This window comes from Micropterus salmoides, unplaced genomic scaffold (assembly GCF_014851395.1).
Source record: "Micropterus salmoides isolate LMB-PRFRI ecotype aquatic unplaced genomic scaffold, ASM1485139v1 Ms_hic_scaffold_17, whole genome shotgun sequence".
NCBI classification, from domain to species: domain Eukaryota; kingdom Metazoa; phylum Chordata; class Actinopteri; order Centrarchiformes; family Centrarchidae; genus Micropterus; species Micropterus salmoides.
Window position 1 is genome coordinate 16,672,206 of NW_024040817.1, and position 16,068 is coordinate 16,688,273.

General features: G+C 39.6%; 1 protein-coding gene across 1 annotated transcript in view; it reads left to right on the forward strand.

Moving 5' to 3' along the window:
- csmd3b (CUB and Sushi multiple domains 3b) overlaps positions 1-16,068 on the forward strand; it is a 236,710-nt gene that overhangs the window by 158,385 nt on the left and 62,257 nt on the right. Inside the window, exons 20-31 of the mRNA XM_038725460.1 lie at positions 1,036-1,136; positions 2,538-2,606; positions 2,796-2,952; positions 4,565-4,756; positions 9,651-9,777; positions 10,317-10,519; positions 10,978-11,169; positions 11,515-11,653; positions 12,376-12,563; positions 13,607-13,725; positions 13,860-13,935; positions 14,070-14,186. Of these exons, the coding sequence (XP_038581388.1) occupies positions 1,036-1,136; positions 2,538-2,606; positions 2,796-2,952; positions 4,565-4,756; positions 9,651-9,777; positions 10,317-10,519; positions 10,978-11,169; positions 11,515-11,653; positions 12,376-12,563; positions 13,607-13,725; positions 13,860-13,935; positions 14,070-14,186 (1,680 nt within the window). The remainder of the gene's footprint in view (positions 1-1,035; positions 1,137-2,537; positions 2,607-2,795; positions 2,953-4,564; positions 4,757-9,650; positions 9,778-10,316; positions 10,520-10,977; positions 11,170-11,514; positions 11,654-12,375; positions 12,564-13,606; positions 13,726-13,859; positions 13,936-14,069; positions 14,187-16,068) is intronic.

Consider the following 16,068-nt stretch of genomic DNA (forward strand, 5'->3'; position numbering starts at 1 on the left):
GATTGCTTTGGTCTCTGCCTCCATTGTGTAAAGTGAAGTACACTGATCATTTAAAGACACTTGAAGCTAAAGGCGTTTTGCTTTGGTGACCTGTGTTTGTGGTTTTACATGTGCCTTTCTTTACCCCCTATCGGGTCAAACATATTGTTTTCCTAAAGTACTGTCCAGAAGGGAATTGGAGAGGTACCAAAGAGGAGTCTTTGTTTTCACAGATAATCAAATGTGCCTTTGGCTTTTTTTTCTCTACTATTCTATTATTTCCGGTCATTATCTTCTATTTAGCACTTTTGTTAAGGGAAAGGAGACAGAAAAGATGAACAGGAAAAACAAGGAGGAGAGAGAGGAGTAGAGGAAACTTGGGAGAAGCAGAAGAGGAGGGTTGATTGAAGTAGAAGAGGGTAAAGGAGGCACTATTCATAGAGAGGAAGACAGAGAAAGAGAAAGAGTGGGGGAGTTAAAGAGGAAAGAGGGAGAGGGTGGAGAGGTAATTTTCTAAATGGAAACTGTAGCAGCGTGATTTATTGACGATATGACAGCTGTAATATGACTATTACACCAGTAGAGACACAGAGTGGGGGAGAGAGGGAGGGATACTGTAGACAGAGGGCACATGTGAGAAGTGCCAGAGAGAAGGTATCTTTAGGTGAATTACTTTCTGAATTTTACTACCTGCCCGTTCTCCTCAACTGAAGTAGATGACGGACAATGGGTTATTAAATTGCAAGCACACATACACATAAGCACACATTAGAAGTATTCATCCATTTACTGGAATTAAAAGGAATCATCATCTTCTGTAAGATGAAAAAAAATCTTTTCACTCCAAGGACAGCTAGTGTTCTCTATAACTACTCTTGCTATGGGCTAAAAGGTTTGTATTGTGGGACTGAAAGGTTAAGAAGGGGGAAAAAGCTACATGAAGCAAGATTTCTTTCCAATGAGAGTTTTAAATGTTGGCCATTTTCTGTGGCATGACTAATGTTTGCATTTTCCCACATGCAATTTAAATTCTCTTCTTTCTGTGTTTGTCATCAGCGGAGTGCGGTTCTTCAGTTATAAACAATGAAGGGATACTTCTCTCTCCGAACTATCCAATGAACTACGACAACAATCACGAGTGCATCTACAGCATCCAGGTAAGAATTCTGTATATCCTAATTAAAGGGATACTATGCGATTCTGCAGAGAGTTTGTTGATAAGCAAACTAATGAACGCGCATTGCCATGGTAACCAGTCCTACTCTGCTGAAATATAGCAGAATCCACCGCCTCTGCTGTCCGAGAGCACGTTAGCCTCAGTAAGAGGGCATGTTCTAGCAGTACTGTCGAAGGTGTGACAACAAGCCTGACAATATTTAAATATGTATTGAGGCAAAATACTTTTCTAAGCCTAAATCTAAGACACAGAGTCTAGTTTATTTATCGGTAGGGTTATGGAGAGGAGCTTCAACAGTTACAATTAGTGAACAAACATCATCAAACAAACAATATGTGTAAGCTCACAAACAAAGCATCCAAAACACAAGTGTAAAAAACTAGAGTTATTTGAAATAGTTTGTACAAAAATACTGTGACTGAAAAGGGTTGGGAAGCACAGGAGCGACTGTTTATCTCCAGGGCCGAAGTCTAAGCTAACTTTGGGGTTAACCTCCTTCACTTTATTCAACAGTTGGCAGCAACATAGGGGAGCCCCTCTTTAGTCCTGAGAAGCTGCAGTCTTTATTCACCAGCCACTATAACTTCTACTGTACATTTACTGCTGAACAAGCCTTATTGCTGACCCGTTTCTCTCTATTTACCAGGGCTCTGTTCACACCGGTTCACACACGCTCTGTCTATTTCTCCTCTTCCGCACACATACTGACCGCTGCGGCTAAGCTAACAAAGCTAACCAGCTGGGATCATCACAAACATGACAACAGACAGACAAGACTGTAATACTGAAGCTGTCGTTTATGTGGAACAGCAAAGCTAACGTTACTCACCTGTCCAGCAGAAACAGAGCAACCTCAGCATCGGTTTTCATTCCTTTCAAATCTCGTAGATTTATCCAGCATCCAAACCCCTCACAGATGTTAACACGTGTCTTCCCCTCGCCTGGTCATATAACTTGTCTCACAATTCCTCAGACCTTTCTCTCTATGGCTGTTTCTCAGTCATCTTCACAGCTAAAGACCCGTAAGAAGTTAAGCATGTTCGAATGTACCGCTGTTTGTTTACATTCTCTCTCCCACTGCTTCGAGCGCGCCACCTGCTGCTTTGTTTGTGCTCAATTTACAGATCCAGGGCCTGTGTAGGAAAAACGGATTTTTTTTCAGAGCACGTGAAAAACAGAGAGCTACCTACCTATGCGGAAATATTCGCCGAGTTTAACAAAAAGTGTATTGGATAAGAATCGCATAGTACCCCTTTAAGGGTTTTTCATTCACAGTATCACTAATCAATTAGTGGAAGTTAACTATCTTAAAATATTTGTGAGTACATGTTGTCTACTTTGTTGGTCAATTAATCTAATTTGGATTTCATGTTCACTCTAGGTGCAGGCTGGGAAAGGCATCAACATCTCTGCTAGAACCTTTCATCTTGCCCAAGGGGATATACTGAAGGTAAACACATATACACACACATTTGGTGATTCCGCTGTCATTTTTCTTTCCTGACATCTGTCTCTAAAACTGATCAGTTATTATGATAAAAGACTCTATTCATGCCTTTGAAAACTAAACCCGAGCATCACTGGTTGGTTATTATGTTTATTGTGTGTCTCAAGTGCATCTCTGCTGTTTTTATTCCAGATTTATGACGGTAAAGACAACACAGCCCACGTGCTTGGAGCATTCACAGGATCTTCTATGTTGGGCCTGACGCTGATCTCCACTTCAAACCATCTCTGGCTGGAATTTTACAGTGATGCAGAAAGTACAGGAGAAGGATTCAAACTGGTCTACTCGAGTAAGAGCACACAGCTAAGAAGTATAAACCTGTACATGCACACAACTTACCTGAATGTGTGTGGTTTAGTTAATGTACGGTCTAAAAGCAACAGCTTTACACTGGATTTCAAAGTGGTGTGTAGCATTTAACTCTGTGTTGTACAAAAGGCACATTTGGTGGTAGCGGCTATGTTGTTAGAGCACATTACATCTTAGGTCAAACTACAGTGTGGTTTTCTGTATGTTTTTACATTGTGCTATATTGCATTATGATGTATTCTGAAATCTTTAACTTATAACAAGTAGGACATGCTACATGCCTTTTACTTATATGCTGATAAAAATTAAGTAACCCTGGAGTGGACAATGACACCAGAAGAGAATAAAGCTTATCAGTATGGAAGTCACATCAATTCAGCAATTAAATGCCACGTGACAGCTGTACTAATTCCTGACAAATGTAACATACTTGTGGAATTAATTTAAGTCTAAATGGTTTTCATTTGTGAAACCATCACAGAAATGATTGTAAATTCTACCACTGAGATGATCACAAGAAACTTTTCACATTTGATTAACAAAGCTTTCAGAGAGCTCTGATTTCAGTGTAGAATAGAGTGTTATAGGTGCGTTTTGATGTTTACCAAAGCACACCCACGTTTGGCAGTGCTCTCTTAGATGCATAGTTGGAATTAGAAAATCTAATTGTTTAAATGGAGTCACGCAGGGTGATTTGCATAGCGTTTTAAAGTTGCATTGTCTCTCTGCTGAGAGAGTAGAGCGGAGAATTACTTACTCCTGTGCACCTCAGCTTTCTCAAACTGATGCAAGTAGGAGTTAGTTTGCCAAACAAAACAAGACATGGGCTTATAAAACATTGCAGCAGCCTTATTGGTTCATAGTTATGAAAATCTACAGTACGCCTCACTATGTTTATAGTTGAGTTTGGTATAAAAAAATTCAACAAAACTCAGAGGTGCGATTTGATGAATAATGCATGATGATCTTTTAGAGATATAAAATTACAGAGAACAATTTCAGATGGGCAACCATTCACACTATACGACAGGGTGATGGGTGATGTGTTCAGATTGCTAAATGGTAAAAGTACAGCTTTGCAAATTGCCATTTTTAAGGATTTAGACATGCACCTACTGCAGTCTTCCAGGAGATAACTCAAATCTTGGCGCACCTCGTCTTCCAGGTAATACTGCAGATCAAATCCTGGTTAAGGTTTTATGAGGATAAGCTATTTATATACCGCTTTATATCCCACTCTCCAAAATTGTTCACATGAATAAACAGAATATTCTGAATATTACCATGGAAACTGAGCTTAGGCAGACTGTGAAAAACAACATTAAATTGGATAAGGTGCATACATGCTCAAGTATCATTCCTAATATTGGTAAGTCTCATGTATCTTTTCCTGTTTTTTTTAATTAACAAAACAGGATGTGTGATCTCCGCAAGCTCATAAACAGAATACTTGAGTGAGGCAGATAGGGAATATTGCTGTGCATCTTAACAACACTAATTCTGGTTTCTCTAGTGGGTCTTAGATGTCCCTTAGCAAGTTTTTTTTAAAGTACACACTGTAAAGATGTTTCTCTCTGTTTTTCTCTCTCTAGGTTTTGAGTTGTCTCATTGCGAGGACCCAGGTGTGCCTCAGTTCGGCTTCAAGGTCAATGACCAGGGCCATTTCTCTGGGAGCAGCATCACATACAGATGTGAGCCTGGATACACTCTGCATGGGGCTACCACACTGAAGTGTATGACAGGCGAAAGGAGAGCCTGGGATAACCCTCTGCCTTCTTGCATCGGTATGTCTGCTATGCAAAGCTGCACTTTGAAGAGGCCCATGTTCATGTTATTTTGCATAAATTCCTCAAAATGTGATCTGATCTTCATCTAAGTCAAGGGTCTTGACAAATATAATGTGTATAAATAATAACGTAAAATAAATTCTGATCCCTCATGTCTTTATTGAACACGCTCATTCAACATTCAAAATGGCAGTGGAAAAAGTAAGCAAACACTTGTAATCAATAACTTGTTGACCCCCCCGGCAACAATAACCTCAACCAGGCGCTTCCTGCACATCGTTCGGGAGGAATTTTAGCCCATTCTTCCTGGCAGAACTGCTTTAGCTCTGTCATATTCTTTGGACGTCTCTTCGAGTCATTCCATAGCATCTCTATTGGGTTGAGATCTGGGCTCTGACTTGGCCACTCCAAAAGGCGGATTATGTTTTTCTGAAGCCATTCAGTTGGGGACTTGCTCCGATGTTTTGGGTCATTGTCATGTTGCATTACCCAACTTCTACACAGTTTCAGCTGACATACAGACATTCTCACATTATCCTGAAGAATTGCCTGATACACTTGGGAATTTATCTTCCCCTCAGCGATTGCAAGCTGGCCAGGCCCTGATGCAGCAAAGCAGGCCCAAATCATGACGTTTCCTCCACCATACTTTACGGTTGGGATGATATTTTCATAAAGATATGCCTTGCCCTTTCTATGCTAGATGTAGTGCTGTGTGCTTCGTCCAAATATTTCAATCTTAGATTCATCAGTCCACAAAACATTTTGCCAATACCGCTGTGGAGTGTCAATGTGCTCTTTTGCAAACGTCAGGTGTGCACCAATGTTCTTTTTAGTAGTTAGTGGCTTCCTTCGTGGTGTCCTGCTGTAGATACCCTGGTTGTTCAATGTTTTACATATTGTAGACTCATGAACAGAGATGTTAGCCAGTTCCACTGATGGCTTCAAATCTTCATTGTTTCTTTACCTAATTGATGAAACTCCGTTGTGCTCTTTGTGTCATTTTTGACTGGGCGCTCACTTCTTGGTATAGTAGCAACCGCCCCAAAGTGTCTCCATTAGTAGAATGTTTGCTTAACTGATGAATTTCTAAAGTCCTTTGAAATCACTTTGTAACCTTGATCGTAGATCCTCTGAAAGCTCTTTTTGGCGAGGCATGGCTCACAAATAATGTGCTTCTTGTGCAGGACAAACTCCAAAAGTTTGCAGGGTTTTTATCAGTCAAAAGGTGCTGCTCAATTCTCTTATTTGTCGTTTCCTCTCTCCTCGATCCTCGCTTGAACCGGAAGTTGTTCCACCATCTTGCAGGCCGTCCCAAAGCTCTTATTTGCGCTCTGAGGAACGAGGATCGAGGAGCGATCTCTGAGGAGCTATGAGCGAGGACACACCAGTGCATCCTTCGCGGAAGTCTTTTAATGACCGACGCACCCCCTTATTGGGTAACTGTTATATTGATTGGACGCTGCAGCTTATCGGACTGATCTGATGCATCAGGACAGATAACATTAATTTCAAGTGTATCGCTGCACAGTCTTATATTTGATTTGTTTTATGATTCACTGTCACTATGTTAAAATCTGTGTTCATTGTAGGTCTGAACAACAAAAGCCCCACACGCAACTTTATTTATTTATTAGAAAGATCATTCTTTCTTTTATTTCTCCCATCAGCTTTTATTATGGAGACAATTAAAGTCAGAGAGAGTCAGAGAGTCTGTCAGCAAGAAACATGGTTTACATAATTTATCGTCATTTCTATTCAGTCACATGTGAGGCTGGTCATTCCTGTGTTTAGTCCAAATACACGTATCTAATGAAGCGAGCAAAGCATCTGATGAAAGCAGCTGGTGGCTCCGCAAGTAAAACCAGCTGATGAAAGTGTGAATGAAAGCGCTGCACTAAAAAATATGTTGGACTGACATGATGGAATGCAGTGATCGATCGGTGACAAGTGACTTGCAAATAAAATGCAGGCAGTAGTGTTAAAGGATATCAGAAGAGGAAATAAACAGAAAGCCTACAAGTGAGCGTCGATTTTGATATGAGTTACATCATTTCAATTTCCCTGAAACATTTAGACTAATAAATACCAAGACACACTGATCATATTCTGGGTTAATCAAGAACAAATTTACAATCAGAATCACTAAATATAAATGCAGATAATATCAGCATTGTGCCAGTAGAAATGATGCTGTGTCTCTGAGCAGGACGTACAGTAACCAATAATTATTCATGTGCAGGTGTTTGTTAAACAGGTAATGGAGAATCATGCTGCTTTGCACTGATAACTGTGAGACTTTATTAGTACCAACACCGTGCACATGTGTGCAGACACAAACTCCACCAATAGTCTCTACAGCTGTTAGAGCCGACTGACAGCTGATCCAGCTGTGATCAGCGTCATCAGAAACGGACGTCGCTTCACGTGCTTGGTTTCCTTGCGTCTATCCAAAAAGGAAGGAAAAGACGCAAGTGAGGGAAACGTGGATGCAATTAAAAGACTTGAGAAACACCCAAAGTAGTCCACACCTCCAGACTCATTTGACTCCAGGTGTGCTAAAACCTGACTCCAATCAGCTTTTTGAGGTCCTTAACTCAAGGGTTCGCATACTTTTTCCACAAGCACTATGACTTTTTTTGGTTGTTCAGAATTTATTTTGTATTATTATTTTAGACACATTATGTTTGTCAATACCCTTGACTTATATGAAGATCAGATCACATTTTATGACAAATGTATTCAGAAAACCATGAAATTCAAAAAGGTTCACATATTTTTTCTTGAGGGTTCATTGTTGACTTGGCTTTCACTGGTATTGCTGCATTTTTTGCTGTGCGATTTACGTGGTTCTTAATACTTCTACTGACATTACTGGATGTGTTGAATAGCTGCACAGTTGCCCACGGCCTTTCAAAGGTAAAACAGTGCTTTATTCACATTTGCACAAGGTAAAAATCAGGAACAGGATATATTCAGTGAATAAATATCTATTATATACAGTTTATTAGACACATTGTGTCTTTTGAGTGTTTTTCTGTCCAAAATCATCAAGCTGTTCTCAAGCTGGAATATTTAATTTACTGGCGCAAATACACCTTCTAAGTACCAAGAAGCATTACTGTACTACATTGTGCTCTACAACATAGTACAGAGTCACTTGCTGCTTTATGCAAAGTCTCTGCTTCCAGGATATTCATTCAGTAATCTGGAAAGAAAGCAGGTGGGGGCCAATTTCTTGTGGAATAGCCTTGTTGATTTTCTTATGAGATGACACACTGCGGTAGTTTTAAAGTCTCAATGAAATGCCGAGAGTTTACCACCTAAATGCCCTCTGCCCAATTGATCTATTTCCTTTCCTGCAGTGGATGATTTGCTCTTTGTTCCTGGAGACTGCCCTATTGGTCCCCCGATGCTGTGCTTTGTACTCAAACATGCCCACACACATGTACAAACACATCTAGATCAAACCTGTATTTTTTTTATTTTTTTGGGGGGGGGGTGTTTTTGATCAGATGTGTTTATCCGCTTGGAAACGACAAAACCTACTCGAAAGCAACTCTCCTTTGAGTATTAACCATATTTCTAAATTTTCCATTATAACGCCATTACCTTTGTAATTCATTTACCAGACCTTCAAACTGATTATAAACTACAAGCCACAGCTCAGAATATTGATGTCAACAGGTCAATAATGGTCTTTTACCGGTTATGCAACATCAGAGCTCCAGAACTAACACACATGCATACTGTAAACACACATGGCGTCAGTATGTTGGTATATAGTGCCTAACATGCTTTCATTTTAAAAGTATTCTAAACTTATTTGGAGACATTTCCAGTCCTTTCCAGTAGGTATTTGGTTGAATGATTACATTCTCTAATTAAACCCAAACAAATGTTAAGCCTATACAGAGTGACACACGAAATTGCTGCTGCAGCTGTGCCCCAGATGGGCGCTATAAGCATCACATAAGCATTACAGCAAGCCCAGTGTTTTAAGGACCTTTCTTCCTTCATCGCAGCCTCTGAACTTTCTGATTTTTGATTCAGCTTAATAAGTCTTCCTCCTTCTCACTATCAATAATGAAAGACTCATAAAAACCACTGGCTGATATTCTCTGACTTTATATTTTAGCAGTGACACACTGTGACCTCAGCTAACCTCCAGTCTTAATATTATATTGCTTCTTATTATTACTCATAGTGTTTCCTTCTATTTCCCCCCCATTGGTTCCCTCCTTTTTCTTTCTCTTTTGCCTCTTCGCCTCTCTTTTTTTTTCTCTGTCCCAACTCTGAATATTGCTCCTATTACTCGAGATAATATATTCCACTGAAGGAGGGAGGGGAGCCTAAGGGAGGAGGAACATGGGGAAGGAGGGGAAGCAGAGAGGGGATGAAGATTGTGAAAATATATAACCGAGAGAGACAAAGAGAGAAGGGGGAATTATTTTTTGTTATATAACGTGTGGTGGTTTCTTTAGGGATGATGCAGGATCAGCACTTTGTCTCTTCTTCCTCTTCTTCCTCCTCCTTCTTTCTGCGCATGAGAAAGACAGAGGGACGCAGAGAAAGAGAGTTAGCTTCTTTCCAAATCCATTTGTCTCCATGGTGATCGTTTAATCACTGCTCAGTGGCCACTGAGGTGCACCCAGTGGATCTGTTTACCTTGATAAACAATTGTCACAGACAGATAACTGGTTGACTTGTCATACATCACATACACACTTAATTACACACATACACACCCATCAAACGCCTATTTGTTTGGCTGAATTGATGGTATTTGTAATATTGGCACATTTGTGGTGATCTGACAGATAAAGGTATAGTATGTTGGTATATATAAACAGTCTTTAATGTCTCTTACATGTGTGTTTGATTCCGTTAGCGGAGTGTGGTGGTCGTTTTAAAGGTGAGTCTTCAGGGAGGATTCTTTCCCCTGGATACCCTTTTCCGTACGACAATAATCTACGCTGCACCTGGACCATCGAGGTGGACTCAGGAAACATTGTGAGGTAATGTGGGCCACCCTGCACCTCCCCAGTATCCATCCATCCATCCATCGTCAACCACTTATCCTGCGTACAGGGTCGCGGGGGACCTCCCCAGTAGTAAAGTTTAAATAACATGTGGTTACTTAAATATTTTTCTGGGAAAAATAATTCCCACTGAGTTAGTGTGCTAATCTGGATATGTGATTGTGTACGATAAGTGTGAATATGATGATACAAATGCTGAGTATGCCTAATCTGTAATTGCAGCTTGGTTGTACCTGTTTGAACGACTATACTGAACATATTATTTCATATAATAGGTATATTGACATTCGTATGATCCTGTAAAAAATGGTTTTGAAACAAAATTGAAAAATTATCTCTCTTGGGTTTATATACTAAATCACAAACCATAAAACAGTGTCAAAGATTACAAAAAATATATATATAGCTATAGCCTTTCTTTCTTCTGAGCAAAATACATTTCTGATTTGATGAAGAGATACTGTTTACACTGTTAATAATAATCTTGTTTTTCTTTTTTTTCATACAATTTACAGTCTTCAGTTCTTGTCCTTCGACACAGAAGCCAGCCACGACATGCTGAAGGTTTGGGATGGACCACCTGAGAACGAAATGTCTTTGTCAGAGCTTAGCGGGTCTCTGCTACCTGAGGGGATCCACTCCACACTGAACACTGTCACTGTTCAGTTTGAGACAGATTTTTACATCAGCAAGTCAGGATTCGCTATTCAGTTCTCCAGTGAGTAATGTTATTAAAATGAGAAAAGTTAGGGGTTTACCTCCCTGTATCATTTTTGTATACATTTGTCTATAATGCGAGACTGTGATGACTGTACTAGGTTTTCAGGTTGCCAAAGAGGGACCGATGCTGTTTCTCTATGACTCTGAATATGTTAGTGGATTTTCATTGGAGTACAAATCTGATTATCAATCACATAATTAAGAATCCAAATCTGCATAATTGTTCTACTTGAAAACCTCCAGCTAGAAATTATCTTAACAGATATTTCATAATACAGGATAGGAAGCAGTTCCTTTAATTAGTACTGATTTTTTTACATTGAGTTAATGCATTAGCATGATAGTTCTAGATCTCCAGTGAGACACAGATTTGTATAATTGCTCTCCCCTCTTTCTCCTCCACTCCCTCTTCTTCCTTCCTGTCCCCGCTTGGTTTCTCCCTCTCTCTCTGTCCAGGCTCAGTAGCTACGGCCTGCAGGGACCCAGGTGTACCAATGAATGGCAGCCGTAGTGGAGATGGCCGTGAGCCGGGGGATTCAGTGTCCTTTCAGTGCGACCCAGGATACGAGCTCCAGGGGGATGACAAAATCACCTGTATACAAGTGGATAACAGATACTACTGGCAGCCCAGCCCGCCTGTCTGCATAGGTGAAATATCCAGCTTCAGTATATTTATAGGGACATACAGTACAATAGGTGTACAACATACAGAACTGCAGTTGTTTAGGGCTCTCTACCTTGCTCAAGGACACATCAATGAGTGACTTAGAAGAGGGTTACTGAATACATGCATTATAATACTATTTCATTATCCTACCGACCTCACTCCATACTGCTGTTTTTGATTTAAAAATAATGAAAATGGTGTTGAGTGAATTAAAATTGTTGTTTTAAAATTGTTTTCATCCTGCATGGTTGAGCTAGAGTGAATTCTCTAATTTTTGAAGATTTTAGTAGAATGAATGTTTACCTTTGCTTGTGTTCACATCATAGCTCCATGTGGAGGAAACCTAACTGGCTCCAATGGATTTATACTGTCTCCTAACTACCCACATCCCTACCCTCACTCCAAGGACTGTGACTGGCTCATCGCTGTCAACTCTGACTACGTCCTGTCGCTGGCCTTCATCAGGTAACCAGTTTTATTGCTTAACAATCTAAGTCCACTGACATTTTTTTTATAGTGAAACATGTATTTATCCAGTATGGGTTGTGCTAAGCACAAATGGTTTTCAGAAAGGGCTGTAATTGATAAGAAAGACAGTATTTTCAGCTGCGGTCTTTCTAAACCAAACAAATGTGGAATGAGAATGGACTAGGCCATGTGAAAAATTTGACCTTTGGGTGCTAGAGAAGAATTTAGATCACCAAAATCATTAGGATTCATCCTCTGGCGACAATGAATGTCTGTCTGGTACATTTTAAACAGTTTTGGGCTGTTGAAAGAAATAATAACTCAGTATCAGATGATACAGGGTTTGCAAATATATTTTTGTTTATTTTGCAACATATGTCAAAAGCTGTATATCAGTTCTCAAAAACTGTATATCAAAAACTGTCAATAGTAGCTTCTGTTTTGTTTTTTTTACTGTATGAAGGCTTGAAAACCATTTGGGACCATGACACTGTTTTTCTAAAAATGGAAATTATGATATCTACCATTCAGTGCTCTAAAAAAATGCTCTTTAAATCTGCAAAGCTGACATCACTCTCAGGTCCTTTCTGCACATGCTTTCTAGTATGAAAAACAAAAACAAATCTAAATAATAATATTTATGTGCCCCTGCTCTCCCCATCTGCTTCCTGCTACCCCTTGTCCCTATGTGTTTTTTGTTTTTCTTAATCTGTGTCAAGTTTCAATATTGAGCCAAACTACGACTTCCTGTATATCTACGATGGTCCGGATAGCAACAGTCCTCTGATTGGTAGCTTCCAGGACAGCAAACTCCCAGAGCGGATAGAGAGCAGTTCGAATACCATGCATTTAGCATTCCGCAGTGATGGGTCTGTTTCTTACACTGGCTTTCACCTGGAATACAAAGGTAAAATGTTCTGCTTCCTTATATGCTGTGTAGTGTTTAGTGCTGGAATAGCTTCTCAATTTCTCAAGATTCAAGTTTGTATGAAAATATTTACAGCAGAGGGACTCTGGTATGATAAGTAAACACAACTACAATATTATCACAATCAACGAAGCGAAAGCAGCTCCCCGTCATTTATTCAGTATCTAATGATTTATGTCTTAAACTAGATGCCACCTGGAAAAAGACTCAACACACGGATGTCTTTCTCTGATGAAAAGAGAGAAATAAAAAACAGAAAGTAGACACACATTCCATCTGGGAGCCAATTTGTAACCGTCAATTGTTGAAAAATAATGTTAAATTACTCTGTTTGATGTAATTGCATTAGGGGCTGTTATCTCTCTTATCTGTTTTTCATAAGCAAGTTCACTTGTGAAAATACTGTTTAAGGTTTTCACACTTAACATGACAAAATGTTTCAGATGACTCCTGTGATGACAGAATGTCTCCAGGATGTGTTAAGAAATATTTAATTTTCACTCTGAACAAAGACCGCCTTACCCCTAAATGCAAATGTATAAGCAGTTAAGTCTCCTACACTGATTTTGATAGATTTTGATGTAGATTTTCATTGAATGATTGCTCTCAACATTAAGTCCACGCTGAATTAGTGTCTGTTGAAATAGTCTGTTAGAGAGATGAGTTTGATTCACTTGCACAAAAGAATCAACATCGGCTTCATGTGGATTCAGGACTTAAGTCGTTGCAGGGTGGCCGCTAATCTTTTAGGAGGGGGGGCCAAAGCCATAATTTACAAGTTTTCATCTGGCATTCAAAAGCCGGGAGATGAAGTTATGGTTCTTGCTCCGTCTTTGGCAACGGCAGTTAAGTCAAACAGACTGTTAAAAAGGCCAACGGAATGCCTGCCGCATTTGATTATGGGGACACGGACAGGGACTTAGTTATTATTAATTTGACTTATTATTTATGTGTGCCTGTCGCTTTTTCTTTGGCTCATCCCCTCTCTCGCTTACTCCCTCCTTCTCTTTCTCTCTGTCCAGCCAAGTTGAGGGAATCATGTTTCGATCCAGGTGTGGTTCTGAATGGGACCAGGCTGGGATCCGATTATAAGCTTGGCTCTACAGTCACCTTCTATTGTGAGGCCGGATATGTTTTGCAGGTACAAAAAAAAAAAATACCTGGATGGATGGGTGGGTGGTTGGTTGGTTGGCTGGTTACTTCACTGGTTGGTTGGTTTGTTAGTTGACTGGTTAAATGGTGGGTCTTACATTTAAATGTAATTGTTTTCTCAAGGGCTATTCTACCCTAACCTGCAGTATGGGGGATGACGGAAGACCTGGATGGAACAGGGCATTACCTAGCTGTCAAGGTAACACACACTAAAACACAGATTGGACTAAATCATCCCTGCATTCACAGTTTATTTTAGTTAAACAATTGTTTATATTTTATGTATGTGATAATGTAAGGCTTTATGTGTTGTGTGCACATGTGTGTCTCCAGCTCCCTGTGGAAGTCGTTCTATAGGATCAGAAGGGACTGTTTTATCTCCAAACTTCCCCAGAAACTATACTTCTGGACAGACATGTGTCTACTCTATATCTGTACCTAGAGAGTTTGGTAAGTCCATCCACACACACACACACACACACACACACACACAGGATAGTGCACACACAAGTTATTCAACAGGATCTTACCAAGTGAATACTAATATTTCACAGAATTACATATGGTACCTGTATGAATCTATTGTTAGTTATCTGTTGTGGGTGTGCTAGAGTAAAACTATTTCAATACAAAAGCTGTCAGTATTAAAGGGATTTATTCTTTATTCCTAAAAAGATTTCAAATGCAAATGTATAATGCTCTAAAGTTTAGGTGTCAAGACAACAGTCGAGAATGAAACCTGTGATCACAATTTTCTTTGACATTCTCCAATTTTAGTCTTTTACTGTGAAACAAAGTGACATTAAAACGTGTTTGATTTTTAATGGGGAGCCCCCTGAAGGAGCCCTTTGGGGTTTTTAACCCCTGAAAACAAGTAGAGATATTGCACATGATCAAAAAGTGCCCGCTGCCCATTTGTTTTTGATTCCAGGTCAGAGTTTCACCATTGAAGTGACATTCAAAGATGAGGCTGTTTTTATCTTGCCACTTTGATCGGTTGTCCTTAAGTCAGACATAAATGACGCATCATAAAATAATATGCATATTGTAGGGGCTTCCTCACATTAAATGAGGCTGTGTTGGGCTTCTGGGGACATTAGAGGAAATGTGAGTCTCCCCTCACACTTTCTTACATGCGTTTAGTTCTTCTCTCTCCAGTTAGATAGTGTGTGCACTATGTATTTATGCATGTATTTCAGTACCTATGTCTTTTTTTGTTCAGTTGTGTTGTTATAAAGCACACGGGCACAAACCTGGTTTGATTTGATTATAACCTGACCTGAACTGTTGGAATATATTTTATCTGTAACATATTCCAGTTATGTTCATATTAATGCCACAATCAAGTTGAGCATTAAAGTTCATTCTTGACCTTGGAAAATAGTAGTTTCACAAAACAACAATCCCAACTCAAGGGCGACTTACTAGCTTAGATAGGTCATAGGTCTTCATGCAATTGGAGTTTGCTCAGTTGTCATGGAGATGGATTGGTTGACATGCAAGCTCAGTAGCTGTAATATGTGTAGGACTTAAAAATAAAAGCATTAAAGTTTATTTTTGACCTTTATAAATAGTTTGACATTGTCTTCATCAGCAGCAGTGTTGGGCAAGTTAGTCAGAATTGTAATAAGTTAATAAGCATATTCATAAGAGCAGAAATGAGTGTGTTTTTACAAAACATATAATGTTTCTTAACGCCACTGGCTGAAATAAAAAAATGTAGCATGTCACTCCCTGCTTTTTAACTCGTGTTCTCCTGCTTAACGCCACTCTCCCCTGATGAGTGCATGCATCACTGGCAGTAGCGGCCTCCCGGTCAGCGCCAGAGTTTCTTTCTGTAAGTTTCACGTTGCTGTGCTGCTTTAGCAGATGCTCCAATAACTTAGATGTAGAATTTTTTGCGGTTGAAAACTTTCTGCTGGTCACAAAGTTTACAACAGACGACAATATTCTTTGCATCTTTGACTGTGACAAACTCACAATAAGGGCAATACTTACAGTTGTTGAAAGAACGCCTATCTCCCTCGTTCTTCACTCTTCCTTTAGCTTTTTGGCCAGCAGCCAACTTGAACAACATAAGGTCCCGCTTCTCGACTTGATCTGCCGTGCAATCGTGCATACATGTCAACATTATGTCAACGCAGTGTTACTTGGATTAATAACTGTAATATTATTACTGTTGGAAATAGCAATGTCTTACACTACTAGTAAGCTAGCAGGTGCACATTATGTTGGCATTGTGTTGCCAATGTAGTCACACTATAAATATTGGTTAATTTTCAAAATGTGCAAATTTACTTTTGTGTCTCTAATATCTGATAATGACATCACA